This window comes from Sus scrofa, chromosome 3 (assembly GCF_054392235.1).
Source record: "Sus scrofa isolate SSC_HxYL_T2T_F1_AM1 chromosome 3, Sscrofa_HxYL_maternal_Yorkshire_Landrace_v2.0, whole genome shotgun sequence".
In the NCBI taxonomy this organism is placed as follows: domain Eukaryota; kingdom Metazoa; phylum Chordata; class Mammalia; order Artiodactyla; family Suidae; genus Sus; species Sus scrofa.
Window position 1 is genome coordinate 1,030,142 of NC_139385.1, and position 22,773 is coordinate 1,052,914.

At 60.6% G+C, this 22,773-nt stretch overlaps 1 protein-coding gene, 1 long non-coding RNA gene and 1 other non-coding gene across 16 annotated transcripts in view; 2 read left to right on the forward strand and 1 right to left on the reverse strand.

The window, feature by feature from the left end:
* Positions 1-7,490: 7,490 nt before the first annotated feature.
* Positions 7,491-11,664, reverse strand: PSMG3 (proteasome assembly chaperone 3). 5 transcript variants are annotated; one of them, XM_085016428.1, is made up of 3 exons: positions 10,591-11,664; positions 9,141-9,384; positions 7,491-7,985 (listed from the first exon to the last, which is right to left on the reverse strand). In XM_085016428.1, the coding sequence occupies exons 2-3, from the start codon at positions 9,354-9,356 to the stop codon at positions 7,833-7,835; spliced, it is 369 nt and encodes a 122-aa protein (XP_084872554.1). In that variant the 5' UTR covers positions 9,357-9,384; positions 10,591-11,664; the 3' UTR covers positions 7,491-7,832. The 5 variants fall into 5 exon arrangements, with proteins under 5 accessions (XP_084872554.1, XP_003124296.1, XP_005655124.1 ...); XM_003124248.5 differs by lacking the exon at positions 10,591-11,664 and adding an exon at positions 9,992-10,014; XM_005655067.4 differs by lacking the exon at positions 10,591-11,664 and adding an exon at positions 9,958-9,992.
* The window catches only part of LOC106507351 (uncharacterized), a 58,653-nt gene continuing 46,006 nt past the window's right edge, over positions 10,127-22,773 (forward strand). For all 10 annotated transcript variants that reach the window (XR_014840018.1, XR_014840014.1, XR_014840017.1 and 7 more), the window contains exon 1: positions 10,127-10,663. This is a non-coding gene — a long non-coding RNA (uncharacterized LOC106507351). The remainder of the gene's footprint in view (positions 10,664-22,773) is intronic.
* On the forward strand, positions 20,632-20,702 carry MIR9817 (microRNA mir-9817). Its single transcript, NR_128502.1, has one exon. It is a non-coding gene; the product is annotated as a microRNA mir-9817 (primary transcript).

The following is a 22,773-nucleotide window of genomic DNA, read 5'->3' on the forward strand; positions in this document are numbered from 1 at the left end:
CACCGGCCTACACCAGAGCCACAGCAACGCAGGATCCGAGCCGTGTCTGCGACCTACACCACAGCTCACGGCAACGCCAGATCGTTAACCCACTGAGCAAGGGCAGGGATCGAACCTGCAATCTCATGGTTCCTAGTCAGATTCGTTAACCACTGCACCACAACGGGAACTCCTTTTTTTTTTTTTAGCTGCATCCAAGGCATATAGACGTTTCCGAGCCAGACGTTCCCACAGTGGCTCAGCAGTAATGAATCCAACTAGTATCCATGAGGACTCGGGTTCAATCTCTGGCCTTGATCAGTGGGTTAAGGATCTGGCGTTGCTGTGCGCTGCGGTGTAGTTTGCAGATGTGGCCTGGATCTGGCATGGCTGTGGCTGTGGTGTAGGCCGGTGTCTGTAGCTCCAATTCAATCCTTAGCCTGGGTGGGAACTTCCGTATGCTGCAGGTGCAACCCTAAAAGGGAAAGAAAAAAAACCACAAAAGAAGTTTCCGGGCCGGGGATCAAACCCATACCTCAGCAATGACCTGAGCCACAGTGGTGGTAACACTGGGTCCTTAACCCACTAGGCCACCACAGAGCTCCACAAATGGGTAAGTTTATTATGAGAATTTCACCTCAATGATAAAACCCCAGTCCCAGCAGGTGCATTGGAAACACTTGTGCTCTTTCTGCCAGGGGTGAGCGGGGGTGAGCGACCTGCCTGGGGCCCCGGCTCGCCTGCCCTGTGGCCACAGGCCCTGGGAAGGCGCTCAGCCGCCCGGCCTTTCTGAAACTGTGAGGGTCCCTGTCCTTTGTGCCACCAGACCCTTCTCGCGGCCCTGGGTCATGGGGTCAGGACCCCTTTTAGAGGTGGGAGTCAGGGGCTCCCACGTGCCCAGCATCCCTGGGGGGGCTTTCGGGCCCTGGGGCGGACTGCCTGCTCCCCCACCCCTCTGCCCACACTGTCCCCCGGGGAGGCCCCCGGACCTGTCATGGTCCTGCCTCAGACGGAGCCGCAGGGCCTGACACCCCGCACGGAGCCCCGCCTGGAGCCCTCTGTGCCCCCTTTCTTCTTGACCTGCCACCTCAGATGTCCCCTCCTCTCTCCCATCACCTCTTTAAGTTCCACAGGGGCGTTGGGAACCTGGTGCCCAGCGCAGTCCCGGTCTGGGGCCCGGGGAGCGAGGGTCTGTCCCTGAGGCCACAACGCCTGGATCTGCAGTCCTGGCTGCTCAGGCTACACGTCGTGAACCAGGGGCTCCCCTACCTTCTCTGGCTCCCTGACCAGGTTGCTCCAGGGGCAGCCGCAGTACTCGGCCCTCTGCCTGCCCCTTCACCTCTTGGGGCCTCCAGCCCCTCCGTGGGGTAAGGCATGCAGGCTCCTGCAGCCCTAGGGCCTGGGACAACCCCTCTTGCTCTGCCCCGAGCTCGGGGGACAGCCCCTGGCCACAGGGCCCAGACCCTGGAACAGGGCCACATACCAGGCGCAGCCCGGGAGCGAGCAGGAGGCCCGAGAGCGGGTAGGGTGTTGCTCCTCCGGGTCAGAGGGAAGAAGCTGGCTGAGCCGAGCCTGGGCACAACCAACAAAGGGTACCGGGCCTGAGGAGACAAGGGGTTCAGCGCCCAGGTCCTGGGAAGGGTCAGAGAGGGGCTGACCCTTCCGCCACCCGTGGGGCTCTCTGGCCAAGCGAGGCCCCGCCCCTGGTGGCTGGTGTCACCCACTCAGGAGAGGTGGCCAGGCCAGCCGGGCCTGATTTCCCTGCCTGGGGCTGGACGCTGACCAAGCCTGTCACAGGACAGACCTGCCTGACCGGATGCGAGCGGCCGAGGCTCCTGACTGCTCTTCTCTGTGACCAGGTGACTGGGCTCCTGGCAGCTCCGCCAGGCTGCGGGGGCCTGAGAAGCCGTGGGCCAGCCACAGACCTCGCCACCCTGGGCCCAACATCTGCCCTTGCTCCAGTGACCTCATGCCCGTGGCCCTTGGCCTCGATGCAGGCACCAAACCTCCTTCTAGGCTGCCGCTGTGCCACCTGGCATATGGGGACATCTCTGGTGGCTCCCAGCCCTTCGCCCCCACCCAGGCCCCTTCAGCAGCAGAGGGCTGCATGCCCCAGCTGGCAGAGACAGGGCTGGGGCCAGGGCGGGGGTGTCCTGTCACCCATGTCCCCAGGGTGCTCTGGCTGTGCCCTGGGCCCTCTCCCGCTGCTGCCCATCAGATTTGCAAATGGGCTTTTGTTAACGCTCACGCAGTGGCCACTGACTCAACCAACACCCACCACGGCCCGGGGCGCCTGAGGTGCCTGGAGGGGGCCCCCCACTCCCCTGCGGGCTTTGGATGCTGAGTCCCAGACTGGCCGACTGGCGCCCGGGGACCCGAGACCTCTGCGGGACGTGGGCTGGATCCTGCCCACTCTAGTCTGGGGAGTCCTCATGTGGAAACCTGCCTCCTGGTGGCTGAGGTGCCAGTTCCTGCCCTGGTCGGGACGCTGAGCCCCAGACCAGGAGGAGCTGGGACCCTGGCCTGGCCTCTCACTGTCTGTGACCTTGGGCCAGCCATGGGCCTCTCTGAGCCTCACTTGCCCCTGGTGACCGAACGGCCATGTGTAGCAGGTCAGCCGTGCCCCTGCCCTGGCCGCTCCTCTCAAAGGCCGCCACAGGCTGCTGCCGCTGGGCGAGCTCAGTGCGCCGTCCGGCCAGCGTGGGGGGGCTTCCTCTGCTCCGGGGCTCGGTGGGACCCATGTGGGGCCTCAGGGCCTTTGATCCCTTTCTCCCATCCCTGTCTGGCCCACGCCTGGCAGAGTCCCTCCCTGGGGCCTATTGCTTCAGTTCCCAGTGGGAACCTGTGACTCCCAGGGGCCTGTCCCTACCTGCCCGTCGCCCCAGAGCCAGCTGCCAACCCTGGGCAAATACCTGGGGGGCATCCTTCCCTGGGTGCTGGCGCAGGGATGTGGACACAGGCCTGGCCTGGCCAGTGACCCTTTTTGCTCAGCAGGTGGCATCTCGGGGCCTGGCAGGGGCAGAGCCTCTGGGGAGGAGAAGGGGCAGGGGATGGAGCAGCTGTGAGGCTCAGAATTTCAAGCTGTGGGCGTTTTTCTCCAGGAGCACACGGCCCGGGCCGGGACACCACAGCTCCCTTGTGGGGGCACACACGGGCACACATACAGCTCACCTCCCTGGTGGCTCCCTCGGTGTCTGGCCAGGTCCCTTGGGCAGCTCTGCGCAGGCCTCTGGGCCCGAGTGGGATGGCCGGGGGTGTCCGGCCGCGGAGCCGGGCCTCCAGGCCTCACAGCGGCGAGGGCAAGTCCCAGATACTGCGGCTCCTGGGGAACCGCTGGCCTTGCCCCCCGACCCAGCAAACTCCTCCCTGCCGCCCGCCCCGCCAGGCCTGCCCTACCTGCCCGGGGAGCGGCCCACACCCTCCCCAGGCCCTGCCCAGATGTCCTCCCTCCCACCCTCCCACCGGCCACTGAGTCCCGGCGTGGATCCCGTCCGCACAGCTGGCCACGTGGCTCTGGGTGGTGGCATCTCCCCAGCACATCTGCGTGGCCGGCAGCTGGTGCCCACAGTGAGGGCTTAACGGGGTGGCGCAGTGTTGGCCGCCCATCCACCCTCTGTTCACGTGGCTGCACCTCTTTTCCTTGGTCCCTTCCCCTCGACGGTCGAGCATCAGGGAGCCCCACTCCCAGCCACTGACGGGCGGCCGCGCGCTGAAGGCTTTCCTGGGCCGAGAACGGCAGCCCTCTGCGTGGGCCAGGGATGGCTGCGGGCTGCGGTCCCTGGCCAGCAGGTGGGGGTGCTGTGGCTCCCGTCCCCACCTCTTCCACCTGTACGGTCCCGAGCCTCAGTCTTCCTGTCTGTGAAGGGGGCTCATGCCCCTTGGAGCACCACCTTGGAGCTGGTGTTCCTGGGTTTCTTTTGCTTGGAGACCTCGCTCCTGTTTCTCTCCCTCCCCCTCCTTCCAGCAACATCTCTCCCAGTACAGCCCCGTCCTACCTCCTGTGCACAGGAACGGGGCCCTGCACGCCTTCTCGAGGCCCAGGCTCGGGAGGTGGGCAGCCTGGTCCTGGCCATCCGGCCGGTGAGCAATCCCTGGCTCCTGAGCATCTTACTGGAGAGACACTCAGCCTGCAGAAGACTGTCTGCCACAGGTGTCACAGGTGCAAGGCAGCCACCACTCCTGCCTCTGCCCTGCACCTTCCTGGGGACCCACAGGAGAGCCTGTCCCCCTCAAAATGTCCCCAGACCTGGGCTCATTTCTGAAAACTGCCCTGCCTCCCAGGGGCCTCCCATTGCCTCATAACCCTTCTGGAATCTAAGTCCCTATGTCCTGGCAGCATCCGTCCTCTGACTCCCCAGATGACACGGTGCCTCTGCAGCCACTGGCCACGTGGCCCCGCCTGCTGTGAACTGGCTCTCAGCGATCCGGCCATCAGCCTCGTCACCCCTCTTCTGATGTCCACGTTCACTCCAACGCACGAAACCGAGTAGCCGAGGCCAGTGCATGCAGCCGGTCCCTGGAGGCTACTGCCCTGTCCCACAGGCTCATTGTCAGGTGGGTCCAGGCTCTGTCAACCCCAGATGAGCTGCTGCTCCGACTAATCACCAGGGGCGCGTCCTCCCGGCCTCTGACCTCCAGAGGTACCCACTCGCCCTGGACTCTGAGCCGGAGCCGCAGGCTCACGTCCACTCAGGAAACAGAGTGAGAGGGAGGGCCCCTTGGGGTTCCCTGCCTGCGGCTCAGCAGAAGACCGTGTGGCTCCAAGGGCGTGGCCTTGAAGAAGGGACCCTCAGCCACCAGTCCGGGCGGCGGGGCGGGCACAGCAGCCCCACGCTCATTATTTACGTTTGGCTGTCGAGCGCCAGACGTCTAATTACAGTTTGATGGCTGGGTAAGTGCCATGCACAGCCTTTCCGACCAAGGAGCAGCAACCTCCACCAAGCCCAGAGCCCTGCCCGCGGGGAGCACAGCTTTACAGACGGCCTCCCTGGAGCACGCGTCTCCTGTGCTGCAAGAGCTGCGTGCTGAGCACTGCGGGCAGCAAAGGCCAGGCGCCTTCTCACAGAATCGCCTGTGCTGATTTAGGAGGCGGAGCAGAGTGCCGAGGCCCTGGCTGAAATGTTGGCAGCCTCTGGTCTCAGGCTGTGTTTCCTAAAAGCCAGCAGACAGCTTCGGGCAGCTGGAAAGAAGATGGACTCAGGAAGGCGCTGGGGACCCTGGTTTCAATTATACGTCAGTTACCACGCCACCTGCCACGCTGGCAGCCGGGCGACAGTGCAGTTAACAGGGGCCCAGGTGTGTCACATCCGGGGGCCATCGCCGATCGCCTAGGGGTGAAGAGTGACCCGCCCTGTTCTTCTGAGCCTCAGTTTCCTCCAGCGCCTACCTGCCTCTTAAGGGCAGCCGCAAGGACTCAGATGGTCCGGTCGCTGCCCGGGCCTGGCTCGCTGGAGGCCTGGCACGGAGGCTGGGTTGGAGCCAGACAGACGCACAGAGGACCTGCCTTCAGTGCTGACAAGGAAGACGGCTGGCTACTTAGAAAAGGGGCCGAGAATGAGTGTCACTGAGGGGCTGGGTGACAGGTGACCAGCATGGACCCTGGGCCCTCTGCCCTGTTCAAATCCCAGCTCTGCCGCGCAGTGGCAGCTGTGCCCGTTTCCTCGTCTGACACGTAGATGACAAGAGCAGCGGCCTCACTGGGTCATTGTGAGGGCTGGCTGCGTCACCAGGACTGCACGAAGGGCAGCCCAGAGTCTGCTCACGGGTGGGCAATGTGAGCCAGTCGTGCTGTGCGTTTAGGGGCCAAATCTGAAAACCAAAGCTGCAAACTGGAGCGGAGCCTACCTGTGGCTCAGGGTCCCTGCTGGCCTGTTTCCAGGGACAGAAGCATCTAACTTCTGGATGACAAGCGTGCTTAGCCACAGCTTGGTACCGAGCGGAAGCTTCTGATAGAGCTTTAACCCGTTCAGGGATGCTGCCCTGCCCTGCCCTGGGCCCAGGGGGCGTTTCCCAGGAGCCGGCCCCTCCCTTCACTGTGGCCGTGCCCGCGGCCCCTCACCTGCCGTGGCACACATCACCTCTGGGGTCCTCGCACGTGGACAGCCCTTTCCCTTCCTGCCAGCGGGTTGGCTCCTTTCTGGCCTGAAGACTAGCATCTGTCCAGGCCCTTCAGGAGGCAGAAGCCAGGCAGGATCTTCCCAGAGGGAAACGGTGGTGAGCCAAGCAGACGGGGAGGTGAAGGCTGCGGAGCCGTCAGATGGCAGTGAGTCTGCCCGGGGAAGCAGAGAGGAGGGGACGAAGCTGTCCGAAGTCCCCGAGCCAGACCTGGCCACCCAGAAGCCACTGTCTCCCAGGATGGATATGCCCATTTCCCTGGTGTGGGGTCGGGTCCCGGTCCCTCAGGCTCCCTGCAAGGTGCCTTCTCATGCAAGCATTGGCACCCCCTCCGGGACATTGGGCAGAGGCCCACGTGGGACTCCCCGGCTGTGCTGATGCCGAGGCTGTCCGTCACCCCAAGGCTGCTGTGCACCTGCGGGTTTGTCCAACTGTGTCTTGTCTCTGGGCTGGACAGCGGTGAGGCCTCCGAGTGGGCAGAGCCCCAGGAGCCCTGGGCAGGCTGCTGAGGGAAGGAGCGCCCTGAAGACCGCTTTCCTCTGCCAGTTCCTCTCCCCTGGGACCAGCGGTTTGGTCCTTCCAGTACTTGGCAGGGGTTTCTCAAACCAGACTCAGGATTTCAGGGGCTGTTGGTTCTAGGAGAAACCCAATAAAAAGATCCCTTTCTAGGCTCATGAACACACAGCTCCACCTCCAGTTTTCTTAAGAAGTCAAATGCTAAACTCCCAGTTTCAGGATCCCTGTGGGTCTCTGCTTCCAGACCGACCTTGGCTCCTACCTCAACTCTCCTGTCCCCCCCACCCCCCGTTCTCACGAGACAAAGGGTCAAACAGAAACGACCCTGGTCGCTGAATGTGGAGGGATGAAGGAGCCCAGATGGGTCCCCGGCTGCCCTTTGTCACAGGCGTGGGTGGCCACAGGCTGCCTTCCACGTGGACACGTCACCCTGAGGTCAAGCCCCAGGAACATCTCCAAGGGGCAGACCCCGCGAGCCCTGAAGCCCTTCAGCCCCCTCGCTGGGCTCAGCGTCCCGTCTGAGGCCTCAGCACACACAGGCCCTCCCAGCCCTTGGGCCTCCCAGCCGGGCAGCTTCCCATGTCCCGGTCCCAGCTTCTCCCATGTCCCGGCCTCTCTGGAAGTGAGGCGCCGCCTAGCCTGCCCCCCCTGCCCTCCTCCCTGCCTGACCCCCTCCTCCTGGGGTATATGTGTCTGGCCCCAGCTTTCAAGGATGTGGCTCCGGAGGCCAGGGTACCAACCAGCAGTCCGGGGACCGGGACGCTCAGAGAGGCCACAGGCAGAGGAGCAGGATGAGGCTGTGGGCTTCAGGCCGAGACCACCGCAGCGGATTTACGCCGCGCGACGGAAATGTCTCAGCACCGTCGCGAAAGACGGTGAGGTACTCTGGAATGTGCATTTATTTTTAATAAGACAAACATCTCCCCCAACAAATGACCTGCACATCGGGGGCCATGACTCATTCCGTCAACTCTCAACTACGTGCCACTCTCGGGAGCCGGAGAGAACCGCTCACAGCTCTCCTAGGACACCTTCGGCTCGCCTCCCTCCGCCGGGGGTGTCAGCCTCCAAACCAGTCGGCCTCAGATGTGCACGGTTCTTCCGGTTTCGAGGGCTAAAGCCTGAGAACGCTCCTCCTTCTGGCTGAAGGGTCTCCAGAGCCTCGAGACGGTGTCTGAGTTTCCGCTTGGTCCTGACGGGCAGCAGGAGTGGCTGCCCCAGGGTCACCACACCTGGCACGTCCGGATCACCTCCTTCAGGGCCGTCACTCCCTCCATGCTCTTGTCCTTCACGGCCAAGGCGAGGAGGACTGCTCTGTTTCCAGCTTCCTGAGACACAAAGGCCACCAGGTTCTTTGCAAAGACATGGATGAGAGGCTGGTGAGGGCAGAGAGAGAAGGCATTTTAACTGCAAGAAATCGCTTGTCTTCTTCTAAATTAGTTTTATTTTAAATTCCTCAATGGGTTTTATTACATTTACAGTTGTGCGATGAGCCTCACAGCCCGATTTTGAGCATTTCCATCCCAAGCCCCTGCCCGCCCCCGACCTGTCTCATTTGGAAACCATAAGCTTTTCAGTCTGTGAGTCAGTATCTGTTCTGCAAAGAAGTTCACTGTGTCCTTTTTTTTTTTTTTGTCTCTGTAGGGCCGCACCTGTGGCACATGGAGGTTCCCAGGCTAGGGGTCTAATTGGAGCTGTAGCCACCAGCCTGCACCACAGCCACAGCAATGCCAGATCCGAGCCGCGTCTGCGACCTACACCACAGCTCACGGCAACGCCGGATCCTCAACCCACTGAGCGAGGCCAGGGATCGAACCCGCAACCTCATGGTTCCTAGTCAGATTTGTTTCCGCTGCGTCACAACGGGAACGCCCCATTGTGTCCTTTTTTTTAGATCCCACATGTAAGTGACAGCATTTGAGGTTGGCATCTCACCATCTGCCTGACTTCACTTGGCGTGATAATTTCTAGGTCCAACCTCTTTTCTTCTTAATGCCTTCCTAGTCCCCCCGAGAAACCCGGCCTGGCTTCCAACCATTCAGTCACCACCTGGTAAGTTCAGTGTGACAGTAACTCAGGTTCAAAGAGACTCAGGGCACTCCAGTCATAAACGCACTGCTAAGGAGCATCATTAAACTTGTCCCTTTCGTGCTTCTGGTTCCTGTCTCTTCCGGCGATTTCTGCTCTGGAAGGACCCCTGAAAGTCTGCAGAGGCAACCTGTCAAGGCTCACAGATGGTCTTTCCAGAACGAAGCATGCACAACCAGTCATTACCATAATGTATCATGACAGGGTCAAACTGAGGGGAGGCCTACATCGCAAAATCAATACCTCCGCCTGTCTGCAGGATAAAATGCTGATGGGCTGGAAGCAGCAGCCACCAAGGGCAGGTGGATGCCCTCAGACGCAGAGAGGCCCCGGAAAATGCTGTCGAGGGCTGGCGGCGGTGGGCGTGGGGGCGTCTGCCCAGAGATGCTCCCCGTGTGTATTAACAAATTGTAGCCACCGGGCTCCCGCCCCCATCCCTTTACCTCGTCCTGCCCGAGAAGAACTTTGGTGGTGAGCACAGGCTTGCTGATGTCACTGGTCATGCTGCTGGATTCCAGGGAGACCAGGGTACCCATTTTCCCGAACTGGGTCACCACCACCAGGATGTGACTGCTGAAGGCTGTGCATACCACCTGGGTAGGGACGCCACACACTACCGCAGTCGTCTGTTTCGACATCACCAATGGTTTGCCTTCCATGGTTGGGTCTGTTCAATGGCCCCTTCAGCTTGTTAAGAATAAAGAGAGTAAATCAGCATCAGATGGCCTTGGGGCTCCAGAGTAAGTACCATTTGGCATTAAAACAGAAATACAAGTGGGCTCATTCAAAAGCCTGTATCTGTTAACCCTTACAGGCCTCATTTGCCCAAAACTTTCTAGATTCATTGAGTAGACACACTTGTATACATAAACTAGCCAGGCAAAGGAGGCAGGATGTCAAAATATGCTTTTCTTTCCTCTTCCACGCGCTTGGGGCCCCTGCTGTTAAGCATCACTGTGACCCCACCCCATCCCGAGGCTCTGAGTCCTGGGGCCCTCGGTGGTGCCACTGCCGGGGGGGTGAAGGGCTGAAAGCGCCGCAGGTGCAGGTGCAAAAGCCAGGCCAGAGCAGGTGGCCACGCTCCTGCCGTCCCTCCAGTGCGCCCATTGAGGTTCCGTTTTCTGCACTTGGGAAAACCACCGGCCCCACAGGAGAAGCAGCACGTCACCGAGCCAGGAGGCAGATGGCGACCGTGGCTGGGGCGCCAACCGTGGGGGCGCCCGCCCTCGCCTTCCCGCTCCAGCCTCCGCGGCCCCCTACCCTCCCTGCCGCCCGCCATGCCGCCCGCGCTCACCAGGCCGCGCCCGGAAATGACGCCGGTGGCGGCGCGGCCCCGCCCCCTAAGGCCCCGCCCCGCTCCCGAGCGCCAGACGCGCCCGCGGGCTCTGCGGCCCCCGCCGGAAGTGCAGCCCGCAGGGCTTCCGGTCGCGCCGGGGCCGCTGGGCTCTGAGGCGCTGGGCTGCCCGCCCGCCAGCAGCGACGGGCTGGGCACCGAGTCGCGCGAGGGGCTGCGGCCCCAAGCTCGGGAGCGCAGCCTCCAGCTTCTTCCCAAGGGCGGTCTCGCCCTTCGGCCCCTCGGCCCCTCGGCCCCGCAGTAGAGCGGCCTCCGGCTTCTCCCCAGGGGCGACCTCGGGCGCTCCTGACGGCGGCCCTGCTCCTCTGTCACCGGGGAGCCGCAGTGGGGTCCCTGGCCCCTTGGCCGTGGGTTCCAGGGCGCTGCTGCAAGCACAGGGAGCCGAGAGAAAACCAGGGCTGGACCGCAGTTAAGGCGCTGAAAGCGGGTTCCGCCCAGGGCGCTTCACAGAGCGCGCAGGAGACCCCGGTGTGGAGCCGGGCTCACCCCGCACACGGGTGGGCGGAAAAGAAAGGCGCACCCCGAAAGCTGAGCCTTACGTTTCGTGTGGCACACCAAGCTGAGGACCCGAGCCTGGGGCCCAGCATCTAACTGGGAGCCCGCTCCGTAGAGGTGAGGCAGGAGCCGGCACCTCCGGGCGGTTCCGCGCAAAGACCAGGTAGCTGGCGCGTGGGGAGGTCGCTGTCCGTTAAGGAACCAGACCTCTCCAGGCGTTTAGTGCTTGGAGTTCCCGTCCTGGCGCAGTGGTTAACGAGCCCGACTGGGAACCGTGAGGTTGCGGGTTCGGTCCCTGGCCTCGCTCCGTGGGTTAAGGATCCGGCGTTGCCCTGAGCTGTGGTGTAGGTTGCAGATGTGGCTTGGATCCCGTGGGGCTGTGGCTCTGGCGTAGGCCGGTGGCTACAGCTCCGATTAGACCCCTAGCCTGGGAACCTCCATATGCCGCGGGAGTGGCCCAAGAAATGGCAAAAAGAGAAAAAAAAAAAAAAAAAGAAAAAAGGAATTTAGTGCTTCTCCGTGAGTGGGGGGGGGGGGGGGCGGGTGATGCAAAGTCTGGGCTCATTCCCATCAACCCCAAGTGATTTCAGCGTTCACGGCCTTCGTCCTCTGGGTGCACCGTCGTGGTGGCTGTAATGTGACAGCTTGATGGCTGCAACATCCTTTCTTCACTGATCGGTCGCGCGTGTTCAAAACCACAGGAGCCGGTGGGAATTTACAGCCGAGGAACGGCGTGGGGTCAGGGGGTGGGAAACTACTACGCGGAAACCTCTGGGTGGGGGGCTGGGGGTTTGGGGCTTCTAGCCAAGGAAACCTGGTGGGATTCTTGCTCAAGGCCGGCCAGGTATCAGACCACCTGGGGGGTGAGGACGGGGTTACCGATCAGGGTATCACAAAAGCCCCAAGTGGAGGCCTCGCTGGAGGCGGGTTGAGAGCAGCTGGAGGCGGGTCTGGTGTAGGGGAGCGTCTTCGGCAGCATCCTCTGCCTGGCGGTGACAGAGGCCTTCGAACCCCTCTAGGTGGTGCCAGGGCGTGCCAGGGTGCCAGGTGCCAGGGCTTCTAGGTGGTGCCAGGGCCTCTGCCCTCGAGAGCCCATCTGGGGCATCCTGGTCCCCCCCGGGGAGTACTCAGAACAGCTCCCGTTTATCTGGCCCTTCGTGTGTGCAGGCGTTGTTCTGAGCGCGTCAGACGTCGTAACTCTTAATCTAAACAACCCCAGTATCGAGACCTTATCATCCTCATTGCAGAGACAGGGCGTTCGGGCTGAAGGACCTGCCCAGGGTCACGGAGCTGATGAGACTGGGTCTGGACTTCGGACCTTTACCCTTGATTGCCGGTCTTGTGACTCACATGCTCGGGCACGGGGAGAGGCGGGACCGTGCTGCCCTGTCGCAGGGTGATTTCTGGTTCCTGCCAGGCCTTCTGCCCACCCCCCCTTCTCCAAGCTGGAAGTTGTGGTGGCAGCGTCCGTTGGCTGTTTGGGGGCGGGGGGGGGTGTCTTGTGCTGATACTGCCATGATTTGAGCCGTGAGCCTCTTCCTGAGGGATTAACACCGGGCCACCCGCACCCTCAGAGGCCTGTCTGCCTGGCTTCCTGCCAGGCCTGTCAAGGCACGTCCCCCCCCCAACCCCCGCCTGTCTGTCCACATCACTTAACCCCTTAGGGAACTTGGGCTTCCCCCAGGTCCTCGCTGCCTTTCCTCATGATTTAATGACTCCTCGTGCCATACACCTTAAGTCCAATGAAGCATGCTCCTCCCACAGTGATTTCTGGGGCCCAACAGGAAAAGGCATCGATACAAAGCATTATCGAAATAGACATAAAACCAAGAGGAAGCTTGTTTTTGACACTGGCAGCCAGTTCACAGAGGGAAAGATGATGAGTTTCATGGTTCCAGGCCTCAGGAAGGAAACATGTCAGTCTTTCAGGAGAGTCTAAGTTTTGTTGGTTCTAAATTTAAACACACGTCCACCCACACACCCCCCAAAAGCCACCTGCCAATGTATTGCCGGTGTGAAACCTTTAAAAGGTTCCTTTACTTTTATTCGCCAATTCACGTGTTCTCTCTCTGTAGGCAAATAGATGCAAGAAATATGCCCCCCCCCCGAGACAACCCCCCTCTGAAATAGACGTAGCACTTTTTATAAAAGGGATCCCGGAGGACCAAGTGGGTGATGGCTGGAGGGCCCTGTGGCTGGTTTTGGTGTAGACCTTTGATAAAGACGGAGTTGGGAGGAAACCAGGCGGGGTCGTCCTGGGCCAGGGTGACGGCAGGGCGGGCAGGTCCTTCCCGGTGGCCTAAGTGGCTGTGTGGGCAGAACCCCCGCGCCTAGACTCTCGGGGGAAGCGCTTGCTGCTGGCCACCGACGGCTCTCCAGTGCGAGACGGGGATTTAGCTGGAAAGAAGATCGTGGGAGTGAATTCACTTAAAACAGGCACCCGTCGTAAGCACGTCAGTCGTGGGGCAGAAGCGTTTGAGAACTTATGGTGGAAAAGAAAAAGGGGGGGGTCTTGAATTTGTCTCGCAGGCGATTCGGGTGATGACTGTGCCATTCTAAGTCGACTTGGAGAACCAGCAGAGAATTAATCAGGTGTCGATGTGGCAGGGGCATGATTTTTCCAGCCCCCTGTGGGCCGGCCTTGGCAGCAGTCTTCACAGGATGGGTTCTCTCGGCTCCCTCACTGGGCGGAGCCGTCGTGCCGACATCTCCAAGGGCACCGTCCGTCTCCCCCAGCCTCTCTTAGCCCTCTGATACTCGGATCCCCGCGGGCTGACGTACCGTCCTGTCGGGAGCCTCGTCAGCATCCTGTCCTCGGATGCCTGCCCGGCCGGCCCTGCCAGGCCCTCCTGCCCGCTGGCCAAAGGTCCTGGGCTAGATCCGAACATCTCCCAGTGTGACACGTGTGGCCTTTCCAAGATCTCACATCTTTGGTGAGGTTTGTAATTGGAGTGGAGCCCGAGCAGGCACATGGGCTCCGTGCGAGGACAGTCTGTTTTCTTCGGCCACCTCATGCCTGCGGGCACCCAAGACTTGGAGCGGCTTGGGCACGACGTTGGTCTCCGGGTCTCAGGGCCTGCCTGCGTCTGGTAGGCACAGTGTCCCTCTCGGTTTTGCGAGATGTGGGAACAGGTGGCAACGTTTCGTTGTGTGCGTGACAAGCAGGCCTTTTCTCTGGGCTGGTCTTCTGAGAGCAGCTGGGTGGCGGGTAGGTGGTGAGCCCATCTGTGAGGCAGGTGTTTTATTACGTTCAGGTCACAGACGTTTGGGAAGGAGTGAGGGAGGCCGTATCCACTCGGGTTTATTTCAGGTGTTGGTGGCAGCCGCCTGTGTGACACCATTTCTGCCCAAAGAGGAGCACAGACAGGTTCCAAGAGCTGGGTGAGGCACCCGACTTCTTTCTCCTCCTCTTAGCTCAGTGGTCCTGTTCTCCTTCCTCCAGGCTGTGATAAAATCGCCAGACTCTGCGTCTCGCTTGGTAGCTTTCCTTTCCCAGGCTTCCCAGCAAAATCCCAGGATTGAGTCTCCTTGGACCCACCCGGGTCACGTGCCTGTCTTTGGCCCCATCACTGCTTGAAAAATCAGTCAATGTGAAAGTAGCCTCCCCTGCATCCGGGAGTTTAAAAAAAATACGTCTCAATGTCCATCAAAGCAGAGGTCCTAAGCGGAGACTACGGGATGCCCCGAGCGCCCGCTCTCCTGGCCCCCGGAGCCCGCTCACCTCCTCTCTCTTCCCCTGGCGTCGCCTGTCCTGCCCGTTGCCTGTGCGCGGCTCACGCTCTGGCCTCGTGTCCACCCTTCCCTCCGATCTGCACCCCCGCAGTGCTTCGCTCCTTTTGGAGAAACCAGTTCTTGCTCAGTAACTGGGGGGATGAAATGACAGGGCCTTGGCAGAAGGGCCTCCTTGAGGGCTTGACACCTGCAGCGCGTCCCATTAAGCTTCCTCCGCTTCAGAGTCCTGCGACTCCACTGGCGAGACCCCGCGCCCGGCCCCCGCCCTCGTGGGATCCGTGGCCCCAAACCTCCCGCGCGCCAGCCAGGCCTTTGCAAGGAGCAGGACGGCCGGGAGGAAACCCCTCCGCCCTGGTCCCCTGCTGCCCCTGGCAGGCCTGGGGTCCGAGCAGCCGTGACAGACGCGAGGGTCCTGAGGCCCTAACGCCACACTCCCATCTCCGGAGGAAAGTGACGACACGGAGGCGAGGTCTTGCTGTCGCAGGACGTACATTTATAAGCAGGCGCGAGAGCGGCAGAGCCAGCAAGAGGCCAAGCCCAGCGAGCACCACCAGCCGGAGGGCCGCCTGCACGTCTCGCCCCGGCCAGCCTGCGCTGGGGCTGAGGGTCTCCGTGCTCTGCGCTCCGTGGTTTTACCCCGGCCTGGACCCCAGCCCTTCTTTGCCGCCTGCGGGGTGGGACCTCCTCTTGCGGGGTGGCGCGCCACCGTCGCGTGTGTGGCACGGCTTCTGCGCTCCACGGTCGCAAAGGCCCTTGAATAAGTAGCAGCATGGAAATAGAGACGGTTCTGACCGGGGCGGGGGGGGCTCCATGACGTGCAAATGACCTTCACCGTACCCAGTTACCTAGAGAAGGAGCGGGAACGCTTCATTTTTTACATACGAGGGTTATCCACGTTGAGGGAGGAGACAGGATAGAAAGATTAAAGGCACCAATGAAAATCACATATATTTTATTACAAAAACAAAACCCTGGGCCTACGTGAAATTCCAATTTTTCCTGAGGGCAATTAATGAATACCAGTTTATAAGGGTCCAGGGAGCAGTTCATTCGCAAAGGAAATAAATCCTCTTCCCAGGGAGCGGTTTCAGATGGTTTCCCAGCGCAGGGTCAAAGGTGAAAACATCATTTTTCCGGGGAGGCTGCAAGTGTGCCCTCTCGGGGCAGGCGAGGGCCTTGTGGCCCAGGGACGCCCTGAGCTTTGGAGTTGTGTGTCAGCGGGAGCATTTGTATTTAGCATCAAACAGGAAACACACACACACACACACACCCACCCTGTCTGTGGACCTGATCCCAGCAGGGCACAGAATTGAGAGTTTAGCTTGTCACTGTTTTCTGCAGAACTTAGTCATGCTCAAATATTACAATCTTTTTGTTCTTGGAATGAGGCTTTCTGCCCTCGTTAGAAATAATGAAAACTGCCTTGTACTCACATCTTGCACTATTTGTTTAGTTCTTTAATAAATGAAACCTTAATCCATGTACAATTTCTGAAAGCCTTTCTTTCAATATTTTAAGAAGTTATTTCCCCTGATAAGAAGCCGTCTCGTGGCCCCTGCGGCTCTGCATGGAGGCTGGTTATCGTTCTTGCTCTTTTCTCTTACAGGAAGAGGACAGAAAGCCAGCGAGCTGCACGTCACGGGGCCTCGATATGTGTTGGTCCTACTGGACCACAGTCAGGTTGGCGCGTAAGGTGCGCACAGGTCAGGATGAAGTGGAAAGAAACGCAAGCCTGCCTGGGCCCTGGCACGAACTTGCTGATGACCTCGGCAATTCCCTTCCCCTCTCTGGGCCTCTGTTTCCCCATCTGTGAAATGGGCCTCCAGGTGCCTCTGATCCAGTCCTCTGGGCTCCTGCCCTGGGTTGGGGATGGTGCCACAGAGAAAGAGGGGAAGGCCTGGGGGAGGCAGCTGGAGGTGGTTTTGTCTGTGCAGGAGGAAGTGGCGTGGGCTGGGCAGGGCAAAGGCAGACCCTCCCTTTCTGAAGGCCCGTTCTGGGGCTGGGGACCGGACTGGGGGCTTGGACCACAGGGAGGTTCTAAGAAGGCAGTTTGGGCCCAGCACGGGGGCTCTCTGACCACGAGGCCTTCTGTGGGAGGTGGCGGGCGCCCTGCTTGGGCGGTGTTGAGACCAGGTGGTCCCCCCGGGAGGACCGTACTGGGGGCTGACTCAGAGTTCTGAAGGCCCTTCCAAGTCCAGGTGTCTGCCGTCCTCATGACCACAGGGGGACGCGGCTCAGTCCTGTCCGTATCTCAGGCAAAACTCACAGCGCACTGAGACCAGACCGTGCCAAGGGCTGCCAGGAACTGGGAGCAATGGAACGTCCCTGTATTACTGCCAGGAATGCTGAGCAGTGCAGGCACTTTGAAAAGCAGCTTAGCTGCTCCTTATAAAGGTGACCACACACCTGCCGTCCGACTCAGTCGTCCCATCCCTAGGGGTTTGGAATGAACAAGAAGTCTGTTCACACTGGAACCTGTGCGGGAAGGTTTCTAGCGGCGTTCTTCATAGAGCCCCCAAACCGAATTCAACCCAGATGTTCTCAGCAGGTGAATGGGCGAGCAGCCTGGGGTACATCTGCGTGGTGGAACACTTCTCTGTGATAAAAAGGAAGGGGTGACCTGTGCACGTGCCGGCGCGGGCCCGTCTCAGAACCAGCACAGCCGCTGCAGGAGGACAAGCACGCAGGGCGGCTGCTCTGTGAGATGCTCCCATGATGCTCTGGGAGAGGCAAGGTTACGGACCAGGGGTTGCAGGGTGGGGGTGGGGAGCAGGCCGGAGTACAGCCGGGGGACCCCGGGGGAGGTGGGTCTGCTGTATCTTGGCTGTGACGGTGGTTACTGGATGGAGCCTTTGTCGACACTTGGAACTGTACGTCCTGGGAGAACTCTAAGGTGTGTAGGAGAAGAACGAATAACAGACAATAAAAGTGGCAGAAATGGTAGAAAGCCCCACCCCTGACCCAGAGCAGGGGCTTACTTTAGGTGAAGGCCCATCGCCCCCGTTAGGATGGCCGATGTGAGTTCGTATCACTCTGTGCGCGTGTACAGAAGCAAGTGCGGGCACGGATGTGGAGGACGTGGAGCCCCGTGCGCTGCTCCCGGGAATGTAAAACGGTGCAGCTGCTGTTTCTGCGTCCACCCGCGGGCATTGAAAGCAGAGGCGCAAAGAGATGTGAGCGTGTGCGCCACAGTCACAACAGCGTGACTCACTGAAGCCAAACGTGGGAGCAACTCGATGCCCATTAAGGGATGAATGGAAGTGCCGTGTGGGACATCCACGCCGTGGGACATCCTTCAGCCTTAGCGAGGAAGGAGATCTTGACACCTGCTGCAACGTGGGTGACCTTTTAGAATAGTGTGCTCAGTGAAACGTGCCTGCGTAGGTGCTGAGGGGGTTCCAGGGGCCCTGTCCTGTAGCCCAAAGGGGAGGCAGACCTGGAACCAGGAATGGCAGGTATGGTGACCACCTTGGGGGGAGCAGTGTGGGCCTGGTGGGGGCCAAGTACCGAGGCTCTTTGTGCCTGGGTGCTGCCAAGCCCTTCTCAGGAAGCTGCAGCTTAGCCAAGTCCCACGTGATGCTTGGGGAGCTGGGCAGGTGAGGATGGAACGTGTGTGGAGCTTGGAGATCTTGGATTCAGTTTTTTACATCTAGGCCCAGGTAACCTGAGTCTTATTTCTTTTCTTCTTTCCTCAAATGCTGTGGTGGTGGTGTTGTTTAGAACAGTGATTTGTTCACACCCTGAATATCCCAGGAGGAGAGGGGTCGAGTGTGAAGGAGCCTCTGTCTACAGCAGATGCCGCCAGTGTCCTGCCCAGGTGCCCTTGCCTCAGCCCCGCAGTGCGCACGGATCTGCTTGCCACTGCCTGGGCCGGCGTGCCACGGCTTGGGATTGTCCCTGAAAGCTCTCAAGTCACTCATCCGTCCATCCATTCTTTCTTCCATCTGTCCATCCATCTCTTACTCTGTCCTTCCATCCATCTTTCCTCCTGTTCTTCCTTCCGCCCTTCCTTCTGTCCTTCCTTCCATCCGTCCTTCCTTCCATCCTTCCCTCTGTCCTTCCTCCCTTGCATCCTTCCTTCCTTCCATCCTTCTTTCCTTCTTCCCGTCCATCCTTCCGTCTGTCTGTCCTTCCATCCATCCATCCTTCCTTCTGTCCTTCCATCCATCCTTCTTTCCTCCTGTTCTTCCTTCCGCCCTTCTTTCTGTCCTTCCTTCCATCCTTCCCTCCGTCCTTCCTCCCTTGCATCCTTCCTTCCATCCTTCTTTCCTTCCTTCCGTCCATCCTTCCTTCCTCCCGTCCATCCTTCCGTCTGTCTGTCCTTCCTTCCTCGCATCCTTCCTTCCGCCCTTCCTCCCGTCTTTCCTTCCATCCGTCCGTCCTTCCTTCTTCCTTCCTCCTGTCCTTCCTTCCATCCTTCCCTCCGTCCTTCCTCCCTTGCATCCTTCCTTCCTTCCATCCTTCTTTCCTTTCTTCCGTCCATCCTTCCTTCCTCCCGTCCATCCTTCCATCTGTCTGTCCTTCCTTCCTTGCATCCTTCCTTCCGTCCTCCCTTCCATGCGTCCATCCTTCCTTCTGTCCATCCATCCATCCATCCATCCATTTTTCCATCTCCTTCCTTCCACCCACCCGTCTCTACATCGTTATCCATACCTTCATTCTTCCATCCACCCAGGGGTGAGATGTGTGCTTGGTTATTCACTCAATAAACATCGTCTGCGCGGAGCTGATCTCAAGGCCGTCTGGATGTCCGCCCCTCACTACAGAGGTAAGACCCACGATGAGCAAATAGCTGCAGGTGAGGGCAGAGTCAGGTAGCAACAGGAATAACCCCACCCCAGCAAATGCAACAGGCAAGATTTTTAAGGAGGTTGAAAGAAAACACGCCTCTAGGAAAACAACTTTGAAAAACGAGAAGATACACCCATAAGCAAGGAGGGCCTCGAAACACAGGATCCGCTGCCTGGTAGAAAGGCAGGTCATGACCCCGGGTCACAGAGGCGACCTTTTGGGATGGTGACGATAGGTGGGACTTCCAGTTTCTGTGGTCGCACATTTCTCTATTACGTGAATTTTGAGCGTATTTTGGAAAAGAGAGAAAGAGGGGAGAGGAGGACATGTACTCAGGCCATCGTAGTGGGTGGCCCATTAGATGGGCCCGGAGCCCCCAAGGGAACCCAGGCCCTGGGTCTGAGCCGCGTCTGGCAGGGACCAACTGCAGGGCGGCCCCACCCCAGGGGGTGCTGGTGAGGAGACCCGAGTTACCCGCGAACACCTCTGGGGGGCAGCAGAGGCCACAGAACGCGCTGAGCTTGTGGCGCAGGGACTGGGCAGAGGAACGAGGAGCCTGGTCTGCCTCCCTGCGGTGGGGAGAGGGCCTCCTCCTCCTCCCCCACCTGCCCTTGGGCAGGGCTGGTCCCTGCTGCCCAGGAGGCCGGGGGCCTGTTCTTGCCTCCGTCTCTCTCCCCTGCCCGCACCTCCATCTCTGTCTCTCTCCCTCTCCACCCCCGCTTTCTTATCTGTGTCTCTCCTCTCCCACATCCAAAGAGTCACCCAATGACAAAGGTCTGTTCTTCAAAGCTGTCACCTCTGAATTTAGGTTACAGGTACCTGCTGAGCTTGTCTTGAGGGCAAACCCTGAGCTACAAGTTGAGCTTGTCCTGAGGGTTAGACCCTGCGCTACAGAGCAGGGGTAGCGGGAGGTCCAGGGCTCACCTAGCCGGAGTCTGTGGGGCTCTCACAGGGAGCAGGACGGTACCTCACACCGCAGCGTGAGCATTCAAGGAAGTGTAAGCTGGACCAGGCTGTCGAGGCCGTGATGAAACAGTGGGTGCATGCTGGCTTCTGTGTCCCCCACAGTCCCTATGCTTGGGCCTCAGGTTTAGCTTTGAGCTTCCTGTTAGCCACAGAGAAAAGGGAAACAAGATCAGAACCCAGATTCCAATCTCCTTGGCCCTGGTCAGAGCGCCAGGCCCCTGTGGGAGGACTGCCCTCTCCCAGACTTGCTGAAGGGGCCGCTGAGGTGTTGGGCACCGCCTGGGCGTTCTCCCCGCCCTTTGTGGGGTGCAGCCCAGGCCCTTGGCCAGGACCGGGGGTTGGGGTGCAATGGAGCGCAAAGGCCTCAGCAGCTGTGTGTGGGGAGCTGAGCTGAGGAGACGGCAGAGCTCCTGGCCAGGCTGGGTTTCTATTTTTATAACTTGAAAACATCCAGGCATGGCTCACGTACAGTAGATGCAATTGGTGTGCAGTTGTGAGTTCTGACAAACGCGTGTGAGAGGTGGCGGTGAGCGCAGTGCCCTGGCCGCCGTTCCCTCCTGACCTCTGGCCCTGGGACCCCTGGTCTGTTCTCTGCCCCGTTACGGCCTTTTCCAAAATGTCGTCGGAACAGAAACACACGGCGTGTGCTGGCAGGGGTGTCGAGGGTGAGCTGTGCGTGCATGCATATGAGTGTGAGTGTGTGCACCTGCGTGTACACGTGTGTGCGTGTGTGCACACGGGTGGGTAGTGGGCAGAGCACCATGCTTCTCTGTGCACCCGTCTCTGCCCTTCTTATGGGAGGCACTCGTCCTCCCGCTGTCCTCTGCCCGACTCGCCAGCTCCCTTGGGAATGAACACTCCGTCGTCTCCTTTGTTTCCCGGTGCTTTGTATCGGCCCCTCATGAAGGGCATGGTGGCCCCACACCACGTCCCGGGCACTGCGGGGCACCTGGGGCGAGGCTGTGGTGCCAGGACCCCAGGGCGCTGCACTGGAGGAGGCTTTGCTCTGCTGCACCCCGCGTCCATCCTCCCGCTAGATGCTGGCAGGGAGCAGGGCCCTGTCGGAGCCCCTCCTGGCTCTTGGCATGCGGCTGGCTGTTGGCGACTCTCCAGCATGGCAGAGATCAGACCTGTGAGGGTGGGGGCACAGGCGGGGGCGCTTTTTAATTCATCAAGGTGATGATGGCTGTGCTGGACCCGCCCGCATGGTCAGTCGGCCGCCGCCAGCAGCCTACCTGATGTCAGGCCACGGCTCTGCAGGCGAGCTCTGCGCCCCTTTGAGGCTCCGCTCCCCAGCTCCTGCCTCCAGCCAGCACTGGCGCACCTGTCAGCTGGGGGAGCAAAGGCCACAGCCTTTCCCTCCTACGCGTGCCATGAGGTGGCAGTGTCGCGGTCATGGGAAGACAGCTGGCCTCGCAGCGCTTGAGGCTGGCCTCTGGCATCTCTGGCTGTTACCACGGTTGTCACACTGGCCTGGCATGGCCTCCGGCCCATGGCAGCGGTGGCCGGGGGGTGGGGGGGACAGCTTCTCCTACTCTCCCCCTCTTGGCTGGGGGAGCTCACTCTGAGGAGGTTGGCAGAGCGGGTCTTCCCAGGGCCTCGGGTCTGGATGCCAGCCTGTGGGCGGAGATGCTGGGGGTGGGGGGCTGCTGCCAACTCTTGCCAGGCTCCTTGGCTCCATCTCCAGCAGGTGGTCTGGCCCAGCCCCTGCACCTTCCTCCTGCACAAGGATGCGCCCGTGCCCACTCCCCATCCTGTCCTCTGCCCGCTTCTCTCCCCCTGTGTCTGGTCTCCCTTGGCAGCCCCCAGGGCCATGGCCCCCGAAAGCCTGCACTCCAGGAGCAGAGTGGCCTGAAAACAGAAATGAACACCGGGGGATTTGCCTTAAACTCATTAAACCCCATGAACCCTCCCGCCAAATGATCCCAGCCTGCGCCCGCCCCGGCCTTTTAATCTCGTTGGGGCCTCGGTATAATTTGTTTAGCTGTGCTGATCAGTTGAAGGTTGATTCAATTGGACCTGGGTTATTTATTTGTGCCCGGATTTGCTAAGTGTCGTTGGCAGTGCGTGAGGTCTTCATTATGGCGGCCCCCCCTTCTCTGAGCACCGGAGGCCCCCTCCTGCCTGGAGAGGGCGTGCCAGCCTTGGGGGCTCCGGGGCAGCTCCGCTCGGGGTGGGCCCTGCACCGAGGAGCAGGGACCGTGTTCTTCCCCTGCCTCTGCGCTGCCCGCCTGCAATCCTGCCCATGACCAGTCCCAAGTGAGTTTGGCTGACTGCTCCCACACCCCCACCCCGGAAGGGTCTCAAAGGCAGCCACCACCCCCAGGCGGGCGACACCCGTCTTCCCTCTGGCTGCTCCCCGGTGGGTGGGCTGCCGCGCCCGTATCACTCCGCCACCCCGCCGGGTGCTGGTCAACACCCACGTGCCCATCGCCTCCTCCAGCCCCGCGATGTCTCACGGTCCTCCTGTCACAGATGGAGAAACTGAGGCTCAGAGTCTTGTCTGGGTCAGAGCCCAAAGCACCCAAGCCACGGAGCCGACGCTTGTTTTCTCCAGCTGAGTCCGGGCCCGCGTCGGGCGTCGGTGTCCGTGCCTCCAGGACCTCACGCGTGCCACCAGGCCTGAGCCCCTCCGGGCAGGGCGTATTTGCACATCGCCTGCATGCCCCGCTGTGTGCTGCGCAGAGAGGTTGCGGGGACATGTTGGTGCTTGTGCCATCAGGAGACAGCAGCAGAGA

Excerpts from the sequence above, each read along its gene's own strand:
- PSMG3 (XM_085016428.1), bottom strand. The coding sequence starts at position 9,356 with ATGGAAGGCAAACCATTGGTGATGTCGAAACAGACGACTGCGGTAGTG. Across the intron at positions 7,986-9,140 it reads TTCTTCTCGGGCAGGACGAG|CCTCTCATCCATGTCTTTGC; the intron begins GTAAAGGGATGG and ends TGCCCTCACCAG.